The 27,072-nt window shown below is 31.1% G+C and overlaps 2 protein-coding genes and 1 long non-coding RNA gene across 3 annotated transcripts; 1 reads left to right on the top strand and 2 right to left on the bottom strand.

Moving 5' to 3' along the window:
* Nucleotides 1-6,339: 6,339 nt before the first annotated feature.
* Nucleotides 6,340-10,529, top strand: LOC101492874 (spermine synthase-like). The gene is made up of 10 exons (XM_004498382.4): nucleotides 6,340-6,621; nucleotides 6,797-6,832; nucleotides 7,450-7,526; nucleotides 7,617-7,739; nucleotides 8,116-8,220; nucleotides 8,316-8,388; nucleotides 8,497-8,568; nucleotides 9,087-9,279; nucleotides 9,733-9,862; nucleotides 10,316-10,529. The coding sequence occupies exons 1-10, from the start codon at nucleotides 6,465-6,467 to the stop codon at nucleotides 10,409-10,411; spliced, it is 1,062 nt and encodes a 353-aa protein (XP_004498439.2). The 5' UTR covers nucleotides 6,340-6,464; the 3' UTR covers nucleotides 10,412-10,529.
* A 257-nt stretch (nucleotides 10,530-10,786) lies between these two features.
* LOC101506091 (cyclic nucleotide-gated ion channel 1-like) lies at nucleotides 10,787-15,118 on the bottom strand. Its single transcript, XM_004498346.4, has 6 exons — nucleotides 14,768-15,118; nucleotides 14,444-14,656; nucleotides 13,004-13,296; nucleotides 12,751-12,862; nucleotides 11,838-12,074; nucleotides 10,787-11,654 (listed from the first exon to the last, which is right to left on the bottom strand). The coding sequence occupies exons 1-6, from the start codon at nucleotides 14,972-14,974 to the stop codon at nucleotides 10,950-10,952; spliced, it is 1,767 nt and encodes a 588-aa protein (XP_004498403.1). The 5' UTR covers nucleotides 14,975-15,118; the 3' UTR covers nucleotides 10,787-10,949.
* Nucleotides 15,119-15,195: 77 nt separating this feature from the next.
* LOC140920151 (uncharacterized) lies at nucleotides 15,196-16,959 on the bottom strand. The gene is made up of 3 exons (XR_012162754.1): nucleotides 16,671-16,959; nucleotides 15,622-15,755; nucleotides 15,196-15,333 (listed from the first exon to the last, which is right to left on the bottom strand). It is a non-coding gene; the product is annotated as an uncharacterized lncRNA (long non-coding RNA).
* Nucleotides 16,960-27,072: the final 10,113 nt, after the last annotated feature.

Raw genomic sequence — 27,072 nt, 5'->3', positions numbered from 1 at the left:
TTAAATGCTTAGAAGCAACAAAGTTAATCACACACATTTTGAACTCTGAGAATTAATTTTACTTAATCGACATAGTGTAGAAGATGTTTGATTTAGTCTAAATTGGTCAAATTGAAAAAAAATCTATTATGATGTTTAGGTGAATTTCAAATTGAAAAAAATCTATTATCTTTGAGGCATAATTTGCTTGAGAGTAAGCAAAGGTTAAATGTAGTGGAGTTGATAAATTCAAATTTGGTGCCTTTTTTAGGGATTACTATGAGTTTTTTCTAGATTTCTAATTTAACTTGTTGTTTATTATGCAAAAAAGATTGCAAGTAATAATATTATATATATATATATATATATATAAACATAATATATTATATATCATATGAATAAGATTTGGAGGCCTAAGATTTTGAAAAGATAAAAATAAAAGTTTTTTTTCATATTTAAAGGAAGACAATTTAAATTAAAATCAAAATTTGTTCCACAAATATATCAAAACTCAGTAAAATCAACAAAACCCAAAATTTGAAAAACTCAGAATCATCCATTAATTCATCTTACTACTACTACTACCAAAAACAACAACATATTCGAACCTAAACTCATCACTGTTTGAATCTTCTCTAAGTTTAATCCAATAGTTAAGTTTAATTTAACCACCAATTTCATCACCGACATGGCCAAGAAACGAAAGCTTTGATCCTCCAACCCACCTGCAAAGCCAATGGAGTGTAGGAAAAAAGAAAGGGATGTTTAATGTTGCATTAAATGATTTTAATTTAATTTCTCTATTTTTTTTAATAATGATTGATTCTTTTAAAATAAATCTCTTTATTTTTTAAATAATAATTTAGATTTGGTTAATATTAATGTCCCAATTTATAAATAAATAAAAATACTTATTATTAATGTCACGTGGGATTAAGAAAAGGAAATATAATTTTGATCTTAATCATGTGCCATATAGCAAATTTAGATAATAAAAATTAAATGAGAGTCGAGAGATCAAAAGTGGAGAATATAATATTACAAAGGTGTAATATAAACTTTTGTTTTAAAATATGATTCACTCTATATTGTACGACCAAAATAAAGATTAAACTTGTTAAATTTGAGTTAAATAAGTTTTTAATTCTTATAAAATTTTGATTTTTTTTTTGTTGTGTAAAAAGTATCACACTTTTTAATCGCTACAAAATTATTATATAAGTTGTTTTAGTCTTTGTTGAAATGAAATATTCTTTAATTTTTAAATTTTTTAAATTTATTTTTTACAACCATATTTAGATCATTATTAAAAATTCATCCACACAAATTTAAACTTTTTGACTTGGGATGAATTAATTATGAATTTTTTAAATGTCTATATTCAAGAAAAGTACTTCAAATGTTGACCTAGATCTATTAATTCATTTGTTGTTGAAAAACTTTTTATAATATTGTAAACATGTATACCAACAAATCATTCAAAAAACATATGTTGATATTTTAATAGGGACTAAAACAAGTAAATCATCAAATTGCCCACATAAATCGTATGGGTCGAGCATTTACCCCCTTGAAATTTGAAAATAGACAAATGATAGCGTTTCAACAAGTGTACTGAATCATTGCAAGTAATAATAAAACGTAGTACCAAATGTCGAACTCAAGGATTGCGTTTTACTATCGAGTTATATTTAATTACTAAAATTAACAAAAAGTTTTTGAATTGATTGAAATAATATTTGAAATTAACAACAGTAATAAAATTGATCTTTTATAATAAGAAAAATGTCAGAGATGAGTTGCTCTTCGAATCCAACTTTGGTGTCTAATTTGATCCTAGTTACTGAATTTCTTTATTGAGTTATTATCGATTTCTCTTTATTATTCTTGCCTTAATGTCTTAGTGACAGAACCTTTAATTCCAAAGTAACCCATAATTCCTTAGTGAATTTAATATTAGAATTAAGTCTTATTGTACTGTACATGAATTCTCTTTTTAAACTATTGCCTTTACAACTAATTTAATTGGTTTCATGACCTACATCTATCCCTAAACTACAAATTAATGAATGTCTCATCTCAAGCATTCGTAAAGTATTAAAAAGCCATTCGTAAAGTATTAAAAAACATTAAACACAGAGATGAGAAAAATAATTCAATAAACTCATTCATATAACTAGAAATAAAATCTGAAAAATAAAGGTTTCATCTAGTTATACTCATCCCTAATAAATAGGGTTTAGTTACTCATGACATACATACAAACGGTAGGGATTAAAGAAGACTTACAAGAATGATTCATGAATGATTCTTGATAAAATTGCTCCAATGATGTTAGAAACGGTTGTCTTTGAGTTTCTCTGCTAGGGCACAAGTCTCTCAATTTCTCAATAGTCAAAAAGATACATAGAAACTGGAAAAAAAAAATGCATTTTAGTGAATGTTGTCGCATGCCACATCCCCATGCACAGCTTTTGCGCTTCAAGCGCAACTCGACAAATTCAAAAGGGTGGAAATGCATCTCAGGCGCAACTGTTACGTTTCAGGCGCACAACTTCTTCTATTTGATGTTTTCTGCATTTTGCTCCTCTGTCGAGTCTGAATTGGATTTCGGTGTCTTCATGAAAGTAGTAGCTATGGATCATAGCTTTCATTTACACTTAGTTTGACTTCAATTGGACATTTACAGCTCCAGATATGGCTGAAATACGCCACATAGGTCATGTTAATTTCTGAACAAAATTCAGCATTGCACTAAAACAAAGTAACAACACAAAACTACGAAAAATCTCTACTTAGTCAAGGAAATAAGAATATAAATATTTTATTAAATCAAAGAACTAAAATCAACAAAATATATCAAATAACTTCTTAGATTAACTAATGAATAAAAGATAAATAAGACTAAAAACAATAAAAAATATGCATATGATGAAGAGTCATCAACAAATAACACCTCAAAATTGAAATATGTTGGACAATATAGTCCTATGTTAGTTTGTTTATTAATGAGGTTGACGTGTACGTTAACTACATACATGATGAGCCTAGTTGTTATTCATCTTATTGCCACATAAAATAGGGGCAAATTTGACAGATTTTGAAAATACATACGAATAATTTGTCGGATTGTAAAAATGAAATTGAAACCCAATTTTAGAAAAAGAAAAAATTGAAACTATGTCATCATTGCAACAATAACTTATTCATCTATATAGTTTATTCTTGTTCTTCTTCCATGATTTCATATATTCTTCTTTCAATAACCTTTATTTATATAATTTATTCTTCTTCCAATTTCATAGTTTTTAAATAATAGAAAATGAAAGAATCAAAAACCATTAATTTTCTTCCTAAATGGGTGAAAGCTTAAATTCTATGATTCTCAAATGTCATTGTGAAGTCAAAAACCACTTATTTTTCTTCCTCTATTTTTGTTTCCCATTTTCCCCAATTTTCTCTCATTTTTTCTACTGTATTCTCAAAGTCTACTTATCTCTCCAATTTCTCTAATTTTCTCACCCAAAGTGATGCACAAGAAAGACAAAGCCAAATTGAAATACTACTTTCACAATCTAGACCCACTCATGAAGATTAAGTGTTGTCCCAAGAGGTACATGTCCAAGGAGATGCATCAGAAACTATAAAGAATGAATGATAACTCAATGATTGTATTACACATTTTTAATATGATTGTTGTGATTAAATTGCTAGGAAGTGAATAATTTCAGGTACTAATTTGTGTATATTGATTTTGATTTTTGTAAGTTAAAACATATGGATTTAGAGGGCCAGTTATATACTCTGATGGTGTGATATAAGGCCACCACATATTAGAGGACCTACACTACCATTCATTAGGAGATCTACACCATCACTCACGAATGCACCACCACCTCTATCCATTAGAGTATCACCATTCATGACATGATTAACTCTTGGACCACTACCCATGAGAGTGTCATTTTCTACTTCAAGAATAAATAAACCATATTTAATGTATTCCTTTTATAATTCAGGGATTCAATCTCTAAATCAAGGGTAGTAAACATATGAGTGAACATTTGAAGAATTAAGCAGTTGAAAAATGAAACATTTTGAATCATGTTTTTTGTCTTTGTGATGTTTTGCTATATTTTGGACGATGTAATTGATATTTATTCCTTATTAATATTTCTTTTGGAATCATTTAGATGATGTACTTGACCTTTATATATTTAAGTTGTAGTATATTTTAGATGATGTGAGTGACACTTGTTAATTGATACTTATTTAGAGTTAAATAAACTTCATTAATGTATTTTAGTATTTAGTTTATTTTTAAAAAGAATGTCTCGAGGCTAATTTATTTGTAATTGTAACCATTTCGGGGACTTATTTTCTTTGAAGTTATAAATTTCAAATCTCAAATTAAATACTTTATATTTTCCTTACATAAACACATTCAAAATAATATATCTCATAGCAATAGTTCAAAATACAAAATATAAACATTATTGTCAAAATATACTTGAATATTTTGACTTCATTCCCTAATAACTCAACTTTGTCTATCAACCTAGCCTTCCACACCTCTTCACTTCCATGGTCCTTAAATAATGAGACTAATTTGTCCATCATTCTTACTTTCCAAACATCATAAGCTTCATTGTTCTTAGTTGATGATTTTTTCATCAAATTGTCAACCTTGTCCAATAGCTTTGCCTTCCACACATCTTGGTCTATTTCCCCATTAAGTGAACCTAGTTTCTTAACTTCATCAACCCATATAAAGAAATTATAGTTATATATCATTCGGAAAAAAATAAAAAAAATTGGAGAAGGGACGTGAAAATAATTATCTTTCAAAGTTCTTTTTAGTTGCAGTAACTCTAACAACAACATATGTTTCATAGTGACATTTGAGAATCACATAGTTTAAGTTTCCACTCATGTAGGAAGAAGAATAAGTGGTTTTAAATTCTTTTATTTTCTATAATTTGAACACCATGAAAGAGAAAATGAATTATATAAATGAAGACTCTTGAAAGAAGAATATATGAAATTATGAAAGAAGAACAAGAATGGATTATATAAATGGAAATTTTATCGTTGCAATAATGAAAAAAATTTAGTTTTTTTTTTTAAATTGAGTTTAAATTTTGTTTTCAAAATCAAGCAAATTAGTATCTCATATTTCCAAAATTGGACAATTAGTCTCTCTTTTATGACAATGAATTGACTAAAAGTTGAACTCGTCACGTAAGCCATTAGCGTCTACGTCAATCTCATTAGCGGTCCAAACTAACTAATGGGTTATATTGTCTAACGTCTTTCAATTGTAGAGTATTATTTACTTATTTTCAAACAAATGCCCGATCTCGACAATTTGGTGATTTATTGCATAACAACTTTGTGGAAACTCAAAAAGATCATATTTAAAAATAAAAATAAAAAACTAAAAATAAAATTTTAAAATTTTATAAGAATTAAAAACTTATTTAATCTTTTGAATTTTAAAAAAAAAATCATAAAAAAGGAAACTTTTTCAAATTAAATAAAAAATCACCTTAGCCTCAAATGACCATGATTTGTTTTCAGAACCACCCCAAACATGCCTTAGATATGAATTTCAATATATGGATGCTTTTTTTCAAACCACCAAAACAAATTTGTTTGGACAATCCTATCAAATTTCGATTTTCTTTTTCTGATCGGCACGACGTTGACTCTCACAAAATTTAATTTTAGGTACAATCACCTTCACAAATTATTTGTTGGTCCATAAATAAATATTTATAATAAAGAAATTTGCACACAATTTCTGGGAAGTCATTCGATTATAATTTTCACTTCAAAATATTCTGATTTTACATCTATCGCCTCACAAATTTTGAGCATGAAAAAAACTCTTGAAAATTGAAGCAGTAGCAAACAAAATATTTTGTGATCTTTATGTTCTCAATTAATTCTAAATATTCTCAATTAATAATAAAATTGTTTTTGGAAGAACAGTATTGTGTAGATTTATTGTATTTTTGTTTGGGATTTATTTTTAAATTATTTGACTTTTTTTACTTAATGAAATATCACTTAGTCCATAACCTGAGGAGACATCATATATATTTTCCTAATAGTTGACTTTGACAACAAACCACAACTTTATTTATTTATGCAATCAAGTAAAATATAATATCAAAGTCAATCCTTTTTCGTTAGAAAAATTGAAATATGAGATTCCTTTATAAATTGGAGATTCTGTACCTTGGAATTTAAATTGGAAAGAATTTCAGGTTTATATGATTTGCAAATTAAATTTGTACAATTGAAATTCGTAGTATGATATTTGTCTTTTGGACTTGATTTTTTTTGTCTTAGTGCTCTTTTATAGAATAAATTTCTTATCATACAGAAACTATAGAGTTGTAAATTGGTGAACTGATTTTGATAGAATAAATTTCTTATCATACAGAAACTATAAAGAGTTGAAAAAAGAAAAGTAATTTATGGAATGCCATTGCAATAACAGTATGAATTGTGAAGAAAAAGAGAAAGAAATTCCTTCTTGTTGTTTGAAGGCTAAGATTTCAGCAGCTGAACTTGAATCAAAGTGTCATTCTACTGTTGTATCTGGATGGTTCTCAGAATCTCAGACTCTCTCTGGTCATCATCTTGCTATTTTTTTTTTTTTTTTCATTCTTAATTTTATGCATCACACCTTCACTTAAGTTGAAGTGCTTATTATAATTGTGTAAAACCTTATGGACTTTATTTGTGTTTTAGAAAATATTGTCACTTATTTTTTTTCTATTTTTTTTTTTTGTTCTCTCCATCATAGGTAAGGCTATTTATTTCAACAATCCAATGTGGCCAGGTTTGTCCAATTCCATAATATATATAATATCTTCTAATGTGACTATTGAGTTGTTGTAGTGAATGTTGAATGGGAATATGAAATCCAAGTATGAGATTGAATTGTTTGGCTAAGGATGGTGAACTAAATGTTTGTTCGATGTAAAGCTTTTTTTTAGCAACAATTTGATATTCGAACCAAAAACAACATATTCGAACCTAAACTCATCCATTAATTAAGCCTATTTTGCTTGTTTTTGTATAAAACATTTTCCTAAATTAGACATTTACTCCCTTAAATTATTTATAGATTTTATTCTAGTGTTTTAAATTTTTTTGGTTTCGTTTTTATTTTTGAAGTTAAAAAGGTTAAACACTTTAATCACTTAAGTTTTTTTTTTCATTTTAGTCTCTTAATTTATAAATATTCGATACTTTAAATCTTTAAGTTATAAACATTGAACAAACCTGGAGTTATGAGGTATTAAATGCTTTAATTACATTTGGTTTCCTAAGAAAATCCAAATTTGGACAATTTTTTTTTCTTCCTGTTTTACAATTATTTATAGAAAAATTGATTTACAATCATGCTCATATTTTGTGTATTGTAATGCTGATGGTTTTGGTTTGTATGATTAGGAGAAGCCCATTCAATCAAAGTAGAAAATGTATTGTTCAAGGAAAAATCTTTGTTCCAAGAGGTTTTGGTTTTTGAGGTTAGATATCTTCCTCTTACATGGTACTCAAGATTATTTTCTTCCTAATATATAATTAATTAATCAACACCAATTGTTTTGGTTTTGCAGTCATTAACATATGGAAAAGTGCTTGTTCTGGATGGGATTGTTCAGTTGACTGAGAAAGATGAATGTGCTTACCAAGAGATGATAACTCATCTTCCTCTTTGTTCAATTCAGTCCCCAAAAACAGTTAAGTTATTTTTGTTTTATCTTATCATCATGACAGAATTAGATTCCGTGCACTCACTAATATCCATTTCAAGTTATCTAAACCGTTTAATTTTGATCCAACGACTCACTAATTTGTAGATTTTAAACTTTCTTTTAAATGTGATTTTCATAGCTTTAAATATTGGATTTTGAATGTGGACAATTATATCGTGGATGCAATTGTGGTTGCAGACTGCAATTTGCATTATATATTTTAAATGAAGTCAAATTTCTTTAATTATTATTATTTAATATTATTGTTGTTGTTGTGGAGCATATGTTGTTTATAATTGCACATTGATTTTTTTATTCTGTTATAAACATATGCTAAATGATTATAATGTTGTTGATTTAGGTTTTAGTTGTTGGTGGTGGAGATGGTGGAGTTCTGAGGGAAATATGCCGCCACAGTTCTGTTACTCATGTTGATATTTGTGAGATAGATCAAATGGTTATTGATGTAAGTTATGGAAGACAAAAAAAATTAATTCATCAATCATATAATTGATTTTTAATAAATTTATAAAACTCATTACCATTGAAATCATTGATTAGGTTTCTAAGAAGTATTTTCCAGAGTTAGCTATAGGATTTGAAGATCCTAGAGTGCATCTGCATGTTGGTGATGGTATCTATCTCTAATTATATACTGTTCTCAATTGTTGATTTTTCAATTCTATTACTTATACTATAAACATCTGAATTAATGTTGTTTCTTTTAACCAAATTTGTGAAGCTATTGAATTTTTGAAATTTACCTCCGAAGGAAAGTATGATGCTATAATTGTTGATTCATCTGATCCAGTAGGTATGTCATTTCATTAATATTTTTTATTCCTTATGTATGTCGCTGATGCTATTAGATTTTTGGACTATTATATATTGTGAATTATATTTTTTATTTTTTATTAAAAAGTTTATGGTAATACATTTAGTTTGTTATTTTGGATGAATGATTGGTTCTTTACATTATCCACAATTTTGCTTTGGATTTCATTAAAAAGTATAATATCTTAAGGTTTAAAAATTAAACCAGTATTGTCAAATAGGGCTATAGCAGCGATAATGAGTATCAGAATTTGAAATATTTGTTATTGTTGTGCGATATGTTATTTAGTAGTGTTAAATAGTGGCCATAACTACACTATAACACCGTAACGCAATGAAATTTGAAGAAATTGATATTTTTTTATGATCAATAACAGAGAAAATTAAGATAATATTTTAAAAAGTTGGAGGATCAAAATGAGTGAGAATCTTCCTTCATCTGCTTGTTGATTTAATCAGCCACTTACAAAATCTGTTATTATCTGTTTGGTTGTTTAGGTCCTGCTCAGGAACTTGTAGAGAAGCCATTTTTTGTGACACTAGCAAATGCATTAAGGGCTGGTGGAGTGCTATGTAATATGGCTGAAAGTATGTGGCTTCATACTCACCTTATTCAAGATTTGATCTCCATTTGTCAACAAACATTTGCTTCTGTACGTTATGCATGGACAACTGTTCCAACATATCCAAGGTAAGTTAGTTACACTTTTCAATTTGATTATAAGTCTTTTTAATTGTTCATTCTGCTCATGATATGTAATCTTTGAGATATTTACTGACTAAACAAACAAGAAATAATTAGCTAGTTTCAGTTTTACCTCTTTTTGCTTTTTGTCATATTGTTAATCTTGGTTTTCAAGCAATTTTTAAAAATGTCAAATCGAATTGGACAGTTTAATCGGTTGAATCATAAATCGATACAATCTTTGGTTTGATTATTTAAGTGATTCAATTGTGGTTTCGGTATGATTTCAAGATTAAAGACTCCACCAAATAGCTTAAAATTTTAGGAGTTAGTTTTTTATACGATATTAGAGTTTGTATTTGTCTTCTTCAAGAGACATTTTTTTACATTTTGTTTTCAATAATAATTTAAGCTATTTTTGTATATGGTATTATGTTCTCTTCCTTGTTTGGCATGCAGTGGTCTGATAGGCTTTATCCTATGCTCAAAAGAGGGACCAGATGTTGATTTTGTTAACCCCATCAATCCTATTGAAAAAGTTGAAGGCGCTTCTGAGCACATAAGAGAACTTATGTTCTATAATTCAGAGGTTAGTAAGTAAATATATTGGCCATCGATATGCATTGTTTCTACAAATTTATTTTCAAAAGTCATCTGAGTGATTTGTTAAAGAATCAATAACAAAATTATGACTTCGTATATGTTGAACCAATTAATAAGATATGAATTTGCCCCTGTATCGCAGCAATTGTTGGAACAAGATTAGATAGTTTAGATTTTAAACTCATTATTTTAAATTTTAAAAACATCAAAATCTTTTTGTATTATGAACTATTTGATTTTGATCCCACGATATACTAGTTGCATGAATATAGAGTACCTTTGTTGATAATTTTACTTGCTCGAGAGACTCTTATCATCATAGCAATTCAAGTTATAATATCTTGAATTTAAGGATTTGAGTATATCCTCTCCAATAATAAAATTTTATTTCCTTTCCAAATAAATAAAAGAAAGAAATGTCATGTGTTTCTTTTTGCAGATGCACAAAGCTGCATTTGCTTTGCCAGCATTTTTGAAGAGGGAGGTGAGATTGCTCCGTGACACTGCATCAGCAACACATTGCAATGGATGCTAATTTGCATTAATTTTTAGGCCCTCAATTCTCTGTATGGGAAAAAACATTAGAACTAGGGATGATTGCTGTCTAAACCAGATCCGATATGAATATAATTTGGTCACTTTATTGCTTTTGATTTTTTATTCTACAACTTGTTATATTAACGATAACCAATAGCACGTTTTTTAGGGTTTCTACAAGAAGTGGGCACTGCCTCTTGTAACCTTGCAACTGATACAATGTTATAAGTAACAATAATACATAAAGAGAGAAGAAAGGGAACTAAAGTTCCAATTTTTTGTTTGTCTGTAGACAGTGGCAAGCACCACTTTTGAAGATGTCCAGGCTAACAATAACTCCAAGCATTCAAGAAAAAATGAACAGAAAGCACAGTTTAACCTGAAAACCATTTAATAACAATAACATATGTATATTTTAATATTTACATAAAAGCTTAACTCAAAATAATATGGACATCATATTCTACCAAAATATCATTGCATGTTCAACTTTCCTAAATTATAAATCAGGCATATCCAACAAGATTATCAATTTACTATTGATCTTCAACAGTAAAATCAGGCTCCGCAGGCTTCTGAAGTAGCATAGGGGGTATTGATCTCTCCGCCACCCTTATCTTCCTTGCAGTGCCACTACGCCGCAATAATCTGAGTGCATTGGCTGCAAACCTTGAAGCATATATTGTGGCACCTAAACTTGTTGAGCTACCACCAGCCTTTGCCAATGCATCTTTTAGTCGGTTCTCCTCTTCGACAAGAGACTCTTCAAGCTTCTTCTTGCTGTAGCGTCTCCATGCAGCTTGTATGAAACATGCTGCCCATGTTCGCCATTGTTGCGAGTAGAATCTGAAAGTGTGGCGCAGCTGCTTGCTGTGTAGGCGCCGGAACTGAGAGGCCACAAACTTCAGATCGTCAGCTTTTAGCGCAAAGGCTTCAACTTCTACAATGGTTTGGACCGTCCTAGTGGAGATGGGAAGGTTGGATGAGGAATGAGGATCTAAGGCCCATGTGAGAAGCTCCTCTCCACAAAAGTCGCCGGCTTTTAAGTACTCAGAGTTGAAGAAGCCGGTTCTTCCACCATTAGTTGTCATGGTCAATAGCTTGCCTCGCATTATGAAAAGCATCTCATCAACAGGATCTCCTTCCCGGACGACGTAGCTTTGTTCTGTGTAAAGTACTGGCTTGAGACGGTCACACATTGCATCCAAGAGTTGTTCATCCATTTTCTCAAACATTGGCACCTAAAGTTCATATACAGAGAGAAAAACATTTGGTTATTATTAAAAATGTTAAAATAAAAAGCCAACTATATAGTCTTTGATCTTCCAATAGCAATGATATTTTGTTTTCATTTCAAGGGTTGTCATTAAAAGCCATAAGATTTGTCCGGTAAACTGATGATTAAAAAAATTGGAGAAACTTACTCTCATTAGCAAATCCAAGCAAAGGTGACGCTTAATGTCCCTTCTTAAATCTTTGGGAAGATCATGAATCAAACTGTCTTCATCTACACCTCTGGTTTCTTGCCATTTGTACTGATCATATCGCCTGATTCGCTCTCTCAGACTGTCGGGAAGCAATCGATGAGACATCCACTGTTCTGCATCCCTCCTTTTTACTCTCATCTCCTCCAATCTTGTCGTTGTTGATTGTAAATATGTCTGTTTCAAAACAAATCAAGTATAATCGGTTAAAACCTAGAAGAAAACAACTTAATAAAATAACAGCCTAGGGGTTTTGCATGGCAAATCAAAGCTTAAAAACAACATACGAAGAAAAATAAAGTTTAGTTATATAACACAACAATAATCACTTGAATCTATATCTCTAAAATAATGCGATAAAATATTGATCATAATGCACAAAGAAACACAGCATTATAACTAATTGACTAATAATGCTTACTTCCAAAATACAATGTTAAATTGTAGAATACGATGCACAATATCTCAACTGTGATTTGCATGTATGCATGGACAAAACAGATAATACTTGTTTTTCAAAATAGCTTTTCAAAATTATTTTATGAAACAACTTTTAAAACCCAAATAATCAAACAAGCCCTAAAAGTTATGGGTATTTTCAAATGGTGAATAAGAAAAAATAGTTTGACTTTCCAACAAAGATTCTCAACAAGAGAATCTTAATACAATTAAAGACTTTCCCGCAAAAAAAAATAGCCAAAAAGGGAGAATTACAAAATAAAATTTGGGACATCATAAAAGGTAAAAGGGACACCAGCAAACAAGTTAATAAAATTGAATTGAAGATCAATAAATAGTACATCACAGTTTCATTGCATGATTAAAAGAAATTTTGGAGATATTTGGTACATACCTGCATATTTCCAATGAGGAATGAAAATAAAACCAAACCAGCTATCGAAATGGAAACAGCAAAACAGATTTCCCAAAAATCGGTGCTTGTTGCCAGGTTCTGACCGAGAGAACTGCAATAAAGGCATCCAAATCCCATAAAAGAGGATGAATATTAGATAATGACTCTTAATACAATTAGGTTGCCATGTAATATGATTTTCCTTAGACTACAAGTTCATATAGTATACTGAAAAAGAATAAATGAAGCACACCTCAAATTTTTTAGGCCCCACCAAAAACAGTAAAAGAGTTTTTGTGGAAAATCTCTCGACTCCACAACGCCAGATTGAAGGGCATCGAGAAAAATTCCAAAATCAAATAGCTTTTTATCTTCCTCCTGTATTGGGCAAGAAGTATTCAAGAATGAAGAAATTGACTTAAACCCGTCCCGGTGATCATTACAATACATATCTGCCTTGTTACACATAATATTACTTCGACATGCTTCTTGCCAGCACGTGGTTTCTCGTTCTATAGAGAACAAGTACCAGAAGGCACCAAGGACCTAAAAGAAACAAATAACTTAGCAATCAGAAAGATATGAAGATGACACCATTTCAAAATTCAAACATCCAACAAAATTGTAATTTGTGAAGGAAAAAAATTGCAACGCTGATGAGCCAGATTTAAAGATGCAAATTTGGCAATAAAATAAAGTGATACAGAGCTCAGAGTTTGAAACTAAAATGTAGTACTTAGTGACCTAAGAAGCATGAACACAAACACAGTCCACAACAACACTTCAAGACTGAACAAGTACAAAATGACCAACGACGTATCCAACACAGGCACAACTCCATATGCTTCATAAGTGACCGTAAACAAAATGCACAAAAATTGTCTAATCGGCACACAGAGGAAAGTGATGAGAATTTATTCCTACACTACAAACACAATCAGGAAACCTGAGTTTGAACCATTTTTATAGTACAAGACCTATCAGATAATGTCGCTACTCAGGGAATTAAGATTACAATTACTAGAATACAACTTCCTAAGCACAACTTGCAAGAAACAATTCCCAAGAAAACTAGGAACCCTTGAAACTTGCAAATACAACACTAGAACTCTTGAATAACAAAAATCTGACCTAAAATACTGCCCATAAAAAGAAGCTTAAGAAATTGAATAAAATATCTTAAATACATACAGTTATTAATTATTTTCTTTTTATTGTCCTGCTGCTCCTGCATCATCATGCTTTCTAAAATACTTAAAGAAACATATTTTGGCTCATCCATCTCTTATAGCTTCATTGAATTAAATACAGGTCCAACAATTAAAACCTTAAAAATATGCAACATAGCACTTTAGTGCCATAAAATCTTGGAAATAAAAATCTAATAGTTATACCCTATTACTAAAGTATGTGTGAAGATAATGGGAAAGGCAAATAGTTGATGGCTCATGCCCAGAATAACCACAAGAGCAAGAATCTATAACTATGAACGAAAGCTTTTAACCCATTGATCAGACAAAATGAAATAAAACCACCAACACAAAGGTAAAAAGGTATATAATTAATGGCTGCTTTGGAAGGAATCTAAACCCAGAAAAGTAAGGTAAATAGATCGAACAAAAACATATAATAGAAAGCAATATTGCCAAAAATAATTCCATAAAAACTATGCAAGAACGTAGCAAGCACTTACATGACTTGCAAGCATGTAAAGAAAGAGATTAAATGCTGCTCCAGCCCAAGCTGTTTCAGTGAGAATGCCAGAGGTCCTTGTAACTTCTTTATATAATGGGATTATTCGCAACACACGAGGCACATATTGAAAGAAAACAACAAATTTCAGCAAGTTCTTTGTATTTAGTGATTTAAAGCCACTCATCTTCGGGATGATAATAAGAATCACCACCTAGCAATATTTTATCAGATTGAATGTCAATAAGCTTACAAATGAACGCGTCACAATGTAAAATTTTGAATCTAAACCTCATAAACCCTTTCAGATGATGAATGTGCATACCTGTGGGAGGGGAAGAACCGCAAGAATGTCAACTAAGAAATATGATGACAGATACTTCTTAGCAATTTCCCAAGAATCTTCGACCAAGACACCTCTTCCAAATACTCGAGAAGAGGGAGCAATGAATCCAGTACGAAACTGGAAAATCATGTGGATTATATAAAAAGCATCGGAGAAAGTTCTCAAAAAAGTCGCTGTAATCTCCATCCCTCTGTCCAATGTAAGGCATTTCTTCTCACCATCAATCACAGGGACATAAAAGAACAAAGGATCCAGAGATACAGCAATAATACATAACAAAACAAATATCTTGTTCCACTTTTGAAGGAATGGACCCTGTGGATCAAGGATTTTCCTTTGAGAACCAAAGTTTCTAGAAAGAGCACTGTTATGCGAAAAAGAGTCGAACGTTGTTCTGAACCTCTTTATCCTCTCAGAACTAGATTCAAATCCCCTTTGAAACTTCTCAGAAAATGAACTTATTGTACTTCTAAATCTCCCTGACTGTGGTCTTAAACGCAGGATATTTTCTCTCAGAAACCTTCTCCAAATTAGAATCCCGAAACCTGAACATAACATAAAAATCAAATAACAGAAACTTAATGCATGATGATTCTAACATTCCTCCACACAAGATGGTCTAATCAAAAGTCTTGACTAAGGAACTAAACTTCTCAAAATTGTTAAAAGCTTTCACAATTTACAAATTCCATAGCACTTACTATGCAAGAGTGGCTCTTTCTAACACTTAAGATAAACAAATGAACAACGTCAACAACAAATGCTTCTAAAATTGCCACAAACAACAACAAAAATCACAAAATGTAAATTAAGGCATGCATAATCAAACTAACCTAACAAACTTCTCTTGCTGAGTAGTACCCATAACTGCAGCCTAGTTGAAAAACAATACAAAGGAAGATGAAGAATCAGCCTTGAATCTTACTGACAATGTCCTAAATTCACCTCAAATTCTCATTGCCTACTCCTGAAACAAAAAGAGACATTGACTATCAGAATATATATTCTCTTTTTGTCAAACAAACCACAAGCATATCCATATGTAAATATCAAAAATAAAAACCAATGAAGTGTGTCATCGGTTTTGTGGTGAAAACCATCAAAGTTGATTTGGTCTCTATCCAAAGTGAGTTGAAAATTTTGACTAGAAGTGATAAAAATTAGATCTTGCATTGAGTTTTTAATTTACACTAAATTTAACATCAAACTTGCTTTCAGACTAATTACAGTCAAACATAAATCACTTGATTTCAAACTCAACTTGTAACCAAATAAATTTTACAAAATCAATTCCATTCAAATTGAAATCGTGTTTACCAACCAAATGCTCAACCAAACAATCAAATTGAAACTTAACAAATGGGGTCAATCATTTCCTAATAACCAAAACAAATTTAACTATAATTTGATCCCCAAATTACTCACTCATCATCACGTGAATGTACACATCATCATCATCATATAAGGCAATGCAGTACATGAAAATAAAAGCCAAAAGATGATTACCAAAAACAATATACCATTCACAAACCACCAAAATAGTATAATTATAAATGATGGTTGTTCCCTTAAGTTGCATGAATTAGCAAATAATCAAAAAGGGAAAGATTCCAATTCCATATAAAAACAAACAACCAGTATATTATGTCCGCTTTGAAAATCCAAATTTGTTGAAATGATTGTCCAACACATCGATTAAACAACCAAAATGGTATCCAACACGAAAGAACGTATAAGAAATGAAGTAAATATAATGAATAAGAGAAAATGGCATCGTTTTAAAGTATTGATGGCAGTAACAATCTATCTACTACAGAGCACAAAAGTAAAAAAAATTGAAACATGGATAATGAAAAGAAGGGATTGTATTGTATATACATACGGAAATAGAATGAAGAAGAAGAAGAAGTAGCGAATTGAGAGAGACCGAATGGATATGCAGAAGAAGAAGAAGAAGAAGAAAGGAAAGTTCGAGGAAAAAGAGTGCGAAAGTGAGTGAGAGAGAGAGTCACGGGTTTTGGTTATTGATTGTGAAAGAAAAGATAAAATAAAAAAATGAGAAGAAAAAGAATTGGGGTTTATTTCTTCAGTTTTTACAGACACACGAGAAAAGGAATGGAAGGAGGGTGGAAGAGAAGAGTAGTGAGTGGGGTGTGTGTGTGAAATACATGCCATCATCCAAAGTATTCAAATAAACTATCAATATTTTATTATTTATTTTATTTTTAAAATAGTTAACTTTAGAGAAAAAATGATATCCAACCTTTAATATAAAATAATTTTGTAGTCACAGTATGGTTTGAAAAATTGGCTAGTTTTATTTTGTCGTTGGCTTCCTAATTCTTCCTACTGTAAGTAAAGGAGTGTGACTTGCAGTCCGTTCCCGTCAAAGGACCTACATTGACAAACAGGCGTCATGAACGGGTCCAACTACTAGTAGGAGGAAAATAGGAGGTTTAAGTTCAATTCTCCTCGAATAAATGTTATTTTATTTTTGAATCAACATTGGCAGTGACAATTAATTGTGCAATGAGTCAGATATTATATAATTATTAATCGGTCGAAGTAACAATTGTGTAAGGGGATAGTTATATTAATTGTTCCTTTAATTAATTTATGGTATAAAATTTCTTTATATTATATAATTATTTTTCTCTTTTATTTTTATTATATTATAAATAATAAAATATTACTCTATTTATAATATTTTTTATCGAATTGTATTTATGAGTATGATAAAAGGAGACATTTACTATAAATTACTTTTACACCATCAACCAATCAAAATTTAAATGTAATAATTATTTTTGAAATGCAGTTATAAATTAGAATTATGTAATAGAATGATGTTTTAATCCAAAAAATATAGCGAATGATTTACTATCATAGATAAAATATATTAAAAAAATGATGTATTATTATTGGATGTCGCTGTAAAATAATTTTTTACTAATAATGTGTTTTCATTAAAGAAAATTAATGATCTCTCTATTTTTATTTTTTTTTACTTTCAAAAGATCGCATTTCTCATATGCGATCACTTGAAAGATAATTTTTGTCTGTATTAAGAAGTCGCATCACTAGGATGCGATCACCTATAATCTTTTTTTCTTTCAACAAATGAATAATTTAACTGTTAATTTAACAAATAAAATTATTAATAAATAATTAAAAAAAACAAATTATATTAATAAAATACATTTAATAGAAAAAATATGAGACAGTTGTTAAAATATATAGCACGTTATTTGTTTTGACACAACTACTCAACTACATTAATTATTTTTTTCTTTAAATGTATTTTGTTTTTTTTTCTATTAATGTAATTTTGTTTTTTAATTATTATTTATTTTTTAAAATAAAATAAAAAATCAAGATTATAGATAGTCGCATCCTGAGGATGCGACCTTCTATTGCACACACAAAAATTATATTTTAGGTGGGTTATATAAATTTCAATGTATAATATAATAAAAATTTAAATAAAAATAGGATATAGAAGCAAAATATCCTATTAAACTCTTATATACAATATTTGTATATCATAGAATTTAATTAATGGAAGTTTTCTTTTTCATTTAATATAATGACAATAAAATCATCTTTTTTTAATGAGTAATTAATTTTCAAATATTATAGTTATTGTATTTGGTATATCATTTAATTTAATGAATATGTAGAAACTTTCTTTTTCATTTGGTATTAATAAAAAGTTGAGTTTATATTATTTAATATGAATGAATATATGGAAGTTTTTTTTTTAATTTAATATTGAAAAAAATTAGTTAACTCCCTCCCTTTTATTATGAGTGCCTCGTTTGAATTTTGTACAATTTCATATAAAAACTACGATGTTGATAAATATATTGTTATATTAATTTATAAATATTAAAGACAAATTATGTCATTGAAAATTTAATTGTAACCAACATTTGTGGTATCCGCACACACGTTTCCTTCATCATCTAAAATAAGAATCTTCAATCCTACTATTGTGAGTAAATCCTTTCTGGTACTACTGTGAGTAAATACAATCTTCAATTCTTTCATGTACTATTGTGAGTAAATGCAATCTTCAATCATTTCTTGTATTATTGTTAATTTTGAATTTCGAAAAAGCTTTGAAAAAACAATTTATGCCACTTAAAATATTACTAGGTTGAGTCGTGGACTATGTCGCTCTCTCTTTAAGACGTTTCGAGGCACTGCCTAAATTGTGTCAGATAAACTATCAACCACGAAGTCCTAATGATAAAACATCTCATATCACTATTTCAGAGTTCTACTGCACCGTAGAAAACTGTTCTAGAATTACACCTTCAATATGGCAGTCGAATAACTACCACTCGTAATATGGCACTAAGACAACTCAAAAGAAGAAGTGAGTAACAAAAGGGGAGAAGAGAGAAAGCCTCAGATACATAGTGTTTTTTTCGTGTGTTTTTTCAACTAAGGAGAATCCTCTATTTATATAGGAAATCCGCAATTGCATCAGAGAGAAAAGTGCGATCCATTACGTCTGATACACTAAACGCATGTTCTAATATTTAGGTTTTGACCACAGAAACGTGCACCACGTTTTCTATGACCACAAAAATGTGTGCCACGTTTTATTTGACCATAAAATGTGCGCTCTGTTTTGACTTAGGTTTTTGATCGGGCTATAACAGGTGCGTGAGACCGGCGATTAGGGTTTTGACCAACAAAATTGAAGCGCTAAATCGGGGACAAGGAATTGACTGGATCAGATGTTGAATGTTGACTCAGTGGAGGGCAATTACGTAATTAACATATCAATTAGAGATAAAAACGCAAGTATTTATTTAATTAAATAAAAAAATAATTTATTAATTTTCATATGCTAAAAAATAATACACCATGTAGCCAAAGCCAAAGCCAAAACCAAGGCCCAGGCCAGAGGCGGCAGCAGCGGCGCGCGCATGTGTGGTGGTTAATTTTGCATGTGTTCTTCCTCCATTATAAAATTGGGGTACCCCTTGGGGCACACCTTAAGTTTCATACATCCACCTTATATACACTACTAGTGTGTGATATCCCTCATATGTGAGACTTCCTTATTTTTCAATTCACAACAACACTATATCTCATTAATGTCATCATTATTTCCAATAATCTTCCATTAATATCATCATCATTTCCAACAATCTCCCACTTGAATTTAAAAAGAAGGTTTCTGAAATAGTGTCAAACGCTTCTATAAGATTGTACATAAACAAATGTGTCTCTTAACATGAACTTTGCATAGCAAGTAAGATTCAGATTCAACAAGAGCGACTCGTAGTCTTGAACTATATCTCTGACATCAAACCCACACACAACTTTTTTCATTTTGGTGTATTCTCAAAAGCTCGTGCATTTATGGTCATGCACGTGTATCTCAGTATAGTGAACATTCTAGGAATTCTGCCTCGAAATTCCATAGAAAACGGCCCCACTTCCACATTCACATAGGTGAGTCTATCAAGAGTACTCATGTAGCTAGGTACTCCACTTCACATAGAGTATAGATCTCATTAAGAGTTTCTATTATATCATCCTTTTATCGCTTCAGGAATCATGCTTCTTTCATATATAATATAACATGTTCATCTCTTATCACTATGACTTGTTATTACTCATTGAACCTAATTTTTGGGATATCCAGTCTTTTAGATCGAGTTACCATCATAAGTGACTCATTGATTTATAGGCAATAGTTCCATCTTTTTGGATGTATTTAGGGCTTTCTCTTTAGCTAATCATTTCGTCAAAGGATCTGCTAACAAGCATCTCAATCAGTTTCTTCTTTCCTAGCTATAGCTAATGCTATCATTTCAGACTCCATAGTGGACTGAGCTAGTATCGTCTGTTTCTTCGATTTCCAAGATACAATACCACCGACTATACTGAAAATATAGCCATTGGTTGCTTTGGAGTCATCTGATAAGGTGTTCCAATCAACATCATTGTATCCTTCCAGGACAACATGAAATCTTTGATAATGTAATTTGAGACTCGTGGTCCTTTTAAGGTATCTCATGAATAGTAAACATGTACAACAATCCTACGACGTAGGCAATATCGGGTCTAGTACAATCAGTGGCATACCGGAGGTTGCCAATGATGCTCGCATATTCATTTTTTTTAACACTTTCACTAGTGTTCTTGAAAAATTTCACACTTGGATTATATGGTGTGCAAGCAGGTTTACAATCAAAGTAGTTATATTTCTTCAAGATATTTTCAACATAGTGAGATTGATCCAAAGAAATTCCCTTTTCTGACCTAGTAATCTTGATTCCAAGGATTACATTTGCTTCTCCGAGGTCTTTCATATCAAATTTGTTACTCTACAAAGATTTCACGTTATTTATAGCGTGAATTTTTGAACCAAATATGAGTAAGTCGTCTACATAGAGACATATGATAGTGCAAATGCCATTTTCAGATTTGTAATAAATACATTTGTCATTTTCATTTACTTTAAACTCATTCGATATAATCAAATTATCAAAAAATTTATGCCATTGCTTCGGAGCTTGTTTAAGATCATACAAAGACTTATCTAACTTATAGACCTTTGTCTTCTTGTCCATGAATTACAAAACCTTCAAGTTGTTCCATATAAATTTATTCTTCCAGGTAACCATTTAAAAAAGTTATTTTAACATCTATCTGGTGTATAACTAGGTTATGAATAGTTGCAAGCGATATAAGCACCCCCTAATGGATGTTATTCTAGTGAACGGTGAAAAAGTGTCGAATAAATATATATTTTCTTTTTGTCTAAAATCTTTGGCTACAAAGCGTGCCTTGTATTTATCAAAAGTTTCATCGGGTTATAGTTTCTTTTTCAAGATCCATTTACAACCTATCAATTTACAACCAGGAAGCAAGTCTACTAAATTCCAGATCTTGTTAGACTCTAGAGGATCCATTTCATCGTTTATAGCTTCTTGCCACAAATCTGCATCCAGTGATGACATAACTTCTTTTAGATTTGTAAGATCCTCTTCTAAATTATGGGTCATATATTCGGGTCCATAATCTCTAACAACTCTTACTCTATTACTTCTTCGAGTTTCTATTTCGTCTTGGTTGTTGCTTTCAGGGCTTCTTGTCAAAATAACTTGACTAGGTTCGCTGCCCCCACTATTTCTCGATTTGAAAAGGAATTTATTTTCATAGAAGTCAACATCATTTGATTCTATGATCATTTTCGCATTTAGGTCATATAACATATACACTTTATTGTTTACTGGATACCCAATGAATACGCATTCATAGGCTCTATTAACGAGTTTAATTTGTTTGAGATCGGAGATTCTGACATAAACCAGACAACCCCATCTTCGAAGATAAGACAAGTTAGGTTGTCTTTTCTTCATTATCTCATAAGGAGATGTTTTGTTTTTAGATTTAGGAACTCTATTCAAAACATAGCAAACAATAAAAATAATTTCCCCCCACCAATCAGCACCAGAGTTAAGCATAATAGCAACAACTAGTTCAATAAGACTTCTATTATTTCTTTCAGCTTTACCATTCATTTCAGGTGAATATGGTGCAATAGTTTCATGTATAATTCCTTGGATTTTATAAAACTCATTAAATAATTGGAATCATACTTTGTTCCTCTATCACTACGAAACCTCTTTATCTTTTTACTAAATTGATTTTCAATTTCAATTACAAAGATGATCTTAAACATGTTAAGCGATTCACTTTTATTTTTCATTAGATATACAAAAGTGTAATCAGAGCAATCGTCAATAAAAGTGATGAAATAATGCTTTCTATTTCTGGTTAATGTCCTGTAACACCCCGTTTTTCAAAGCGAGGGTATATTTTTTTTTTCAAAAGAATTTAAAATAAAGCAGAGAAATAAATAAAGAAATGTCTTTGGATAAATAATTGAGTCATTATAATTTACAGGCAGCGGAAAAGTTACTCCAATTATAAATCCAAACCATTTACCCAACAACAAATGGTACATGTAACCCATCGAAAATAACATGTCAAGCTGACAACATTAGTATAGGTGCAGTCTTCCATTTTAAAATAAGAGCAACACAAAAGAAAGACATCTGATCCCTCTATGCCAACCTAATCTGATCATTTTACAACACAACTAAACACCCTGACTAATCTCCACGCGCCCCGTGAGGTTCTCCTAACGTAGCTGCAGTCAAGCGTTCCCATCTCCATTTCCGTCCGTAGGGTAAGAACCGGTAGGATCGTCCTGACTCTCATCTGAGGGCAAAGCCCAGATTTCCACAATAATTGTAAAGGTCACCAACCGAAAATAACAGTTAACACATAACATTTAAGTTTTGAATGCTAAAAATAACTTTACAACTAAGCATGCACCTTAGCAGGATTTTCAATATGCGAAAAGTTCATACAATACTTTGCCAGTTAAAATGAAAGTAAAATGAGGTTCTCAATCCCCTAATTATAACATAACAAATCAAGACATGGATAGTTTCATGAGCAAACAATCATACAACTAAAACTGAGGATTTTCACTGAGCCAATCGATTAGGCAATCGATTGGGGTGAAGGATTTTGACGAAAAAGAATCCTGGGCTGAAATCAATCGATTGGGAAATCGATTGAGTGAGTACTGAGCCCCTGACTTAATACCAATCGATTTCCAAATCGATTTCCTGAAGGTTTTTAGTGAAATTTTGAACTCTGGCTTGATTCAATCGATTGGGCAATCGATTGACAGGATAGCTGAGCCCCTGACTTAGGCCCAATCGATTGGGCAATCGATTTCGTAAATGATTTTCGAAAAACTGATTACAAAATCGATTGGCTAATCGATTTTGTCCATTTGGCCAAGTCCCTGTTTACTATCCAATCGATTGGGAAATCGATTTACCTGTGTATTCTTTCAAAAATTCATAAACTAACTCAATCACATTCATGCATAATCCCAATTCTTAACACTTAACACTGATAACACAATTACTACGACATCATGGATTTCGAAATGGTATTGCAATCAAACATGTTATCACCAAATTCCAAAACATAACACTTAGCATTTATAACACATTACTACACAAACAAAATGAACCAACAGTTCACAAATCAACAGGGTGTAGTCTCTCATGGACAAACACAATTCCCTCAGGAACGTAAGTCGTAAACGTACTACCTATCACGGGTCCGTACCGTTTACCGAGGTGCCACCTATCCCAGGTCAGCACAACTTACCAAAACATACACGAGTAAACGAGACATTAAGAGATTCCCCATTCTTAATTCTCATCTAACTTAAACCAGGGCGTAGTCTCTCACGGACAAACCCCTGCGCAGTCTCTCACGGACAAACGCAATTCCCGCAGGAACGTAAGTCGTAAACGTACTACCTATCACGGGTCCGTACTGTTTACCGAGGTGCCACCTATCCCGGGTCAGCACAACTTACCAAACACAATTCCCTCAGGAACGTAAGTCGTAAACGTACTACCTATCACGGGTCCGTACTGTTTACCGAGGTGCCACCCATCCCGGGTCAGCACGACTTACCAAACGTAAATCGTAAACGTACTGCCTATCACGGGCCCGTACTGTTTACCAAGGTGCCACCTATCCCGGGTCAGCACGATTTACCGAAACACACATAAAAAAGCGAGACATTAAGAGATTCCCCATTCTTAATTCTCATTTAACTTAACGATTTTCAAGACAAAACATTCAGTAAATAAGTCATTAAGAGATTCCCCATTCTTAATACTCATTTACTGAAACGATTTTCAAAAACGAACATTAAGTAACCGAGACATTAAGAGATTCCCCATTCTTAATACTCATTTACTGAAACGATTTTCAAAAACGAACATTAAGTAACCGAGACATTAAGAGATTCCCCATTCTTAACGCCCAGTTAACTTAAACAATTTTCCAAACAAAATAATAAGTAACCGAGACATTAAGAGATTCCCCATTCTTAACGCCCAGTTAACTTAAACGGTTTTCAAAACAAAATGTTAAGTAACCGAGACATTAAGAGATTCCCCATTCTTAACGCCCAGTTAACTTAAACGATTTTTCTTTAAAACAAAATATTAAGTAACCGAGACATTAAGAGATTCCCCATTCTTAACGCCCAGTTAACTTAAACGATTTTTCTTTAAAACAAAATATTAAGTAACCGAGACATTAAGAGATTCCCCCTCCTTAACGTCCAGTTAACTTAAACGGTTTTCAAAACAAAATATTAAGTAACCGAGACATTAAGAGATTCCCCCTCCTTAACGTCCAGTTAACTTAAACGGTTTTCAAAACAAAATATTAAGTAACCGAGACATTAAGAGATTCCCCATTCTTAACGCCCAGTTAACTTAAACGATTTTTCTTTAAAACAAAATATTAAGTAACCGAGACATTAAGAGATTCCCCATTCTTAACGCCCAGTTAACTTAAACGATTTTTCACAAACAAACGCACATTAAGTAAACGAGACATTAAGAGATTCCCCATTCTTAACGCCCAGTTAACTTAAACGATTTTTCACAAACAAACGCACATTAAGTAAACGAGACATTAAGAGATTCCCCATTCTTAATACTCATTTAACTTAATGGTTTTCAAATTTCACACAACACAAACTCAACAAATTCTCACATCAAAACATATCAATTCATTTATTCACAAATCCAACCATACACATATCAAATTTCATCAATATCAATTAAGAGCATGTCAAAAACAACGAACACAAATCGACACAATCCACTACTCAAAACACACAAGTTTCATTTACCCAAAATCTTACACAATGACTTCAATCTCAAAAACCGTTTTTCTTCGTTTTCGAATCAAAGAGGAAAAGTGGAGTTGCGAAAACCTTGATCTAACTCTCACCCAACCTTGGGTCACTAGCTTTGAAGAAAAGGAAGCAACGAAAACGAAAAATGGAGAAAGATGGAATTTTGGGTTTTCACGTGAAGCTCAGAGGAAGGAGATGGAAATTTTAGAATTTCCTTCCTTTCTTTTTCTTTCCTTTGTTTTTCCTTTCTTCCTTTTTCCTTCCTTCCTTTATATACTATTTTCTTTTCCTTTTCCTTCCTTCTAGTTTTCCTTTCTTTTTCCCTCCAAACAAACATATATAAATATAATAAATATAACTTAACAAATATCTCAAAATCTAGATATTTATTAAATTACCGTTTCACCCGAAACGCATAAAATTAACCGTAAAGTATTCACCGCAGTTAATTTCAATTTATTTATCGACGAGAAATTCTAATTGGCATCGAAATATCTTTTCGATTATAAAACTCCAAAATATTATTTATTAACTTTGGCTTAAAAGCCCCCGAGCCAAAATCCAAAATACCCCAAAAATACATAAAGTGTACTTTTAAAATCACGGGTCTTACATGTCCCATCAAGTTCACATATATCAGAATATATTAAGTCTAAAGGTTCAGATTCTCTAACTACTGTTTTATGTGAACTCTTAGTTATTTTATCACTACGAAACCTCTTTATCTTTTTACTAAATTGATTTTCAATTTCAATTACAAAGATGATCTTAAACATGTTAAGCGCTTCACTTTTATTTTTCATTAGATATACAAAAGTGTAATCAGAGCAATCGTCAATAAAAGTGATGAAATAATGCTTTCTATTTCTGGTTAATGTCCTGTAACACCCCGTTTTTCAAAGCGAGGGTATATTTTTTTTTCAAAAGGAATTAAAATAAAATAGAGAATAAAATCAGGGAATGCTTTTTGGATAAATAATTGAGTCATTATAATTTACGCAGCGGAAAAGTTTCTTCAATTATAAATCCAAAACATTTTTACATAACATCAAATGGTACATGGAACCCATCCAAAGATGATATCAAACTGATAATTAGAAGGAAACATTGTATTGATATGTAACACCCCGATTTTTTTTACACTAAGTGAGTGTTTTTTTTTTTTTTTTTTAAAACAAAGAACTAAAGAAGAAAATACTTTTGGATAAATATTTAAGTCGTAACACAACGAGAAAAGTCAACCATATTTACAAACAGCGGAAATAGTTTTTGAAACAAAATCCAAAGTATTTAAATAGAAAAATACAACGGGGCTATGAGACCCATCAGACATAGCTCATACCCTTGGAGTATTCTCGGCAGACACCTGCATAAAAGCACTGCCCCAAGAATCTCTACTTTCCCCACATCACATCAAAATGTGGAACATGGACCCATTAAAAGAAAAAGTCATTAGACAGTTTAAGCATAGATACAATCTTCCAAAATGAAATAAATACAA

The sequence above is a fragment of the Cicer arietinum genome, chromosome 4 (assembly GCF_000331145.2).
Source record: "Cicer arietinum cultivar CDC Frontier isolate Library 1 chromosome 4, Cicar.CDCFrontier_v2.0, whole genome shotgun sequence".
NCBI lineage: Eukaryota > Viridiplantae > Streptophyta > Magnoliopsida > Fabales > Fabaceae > Cicer > Cicer arietinum.
The sequence above is the reverse complement of the archived record's forward strand: the minus strand, read 5'-3'. Positions and strand labels throughout refer to the sequence as shown.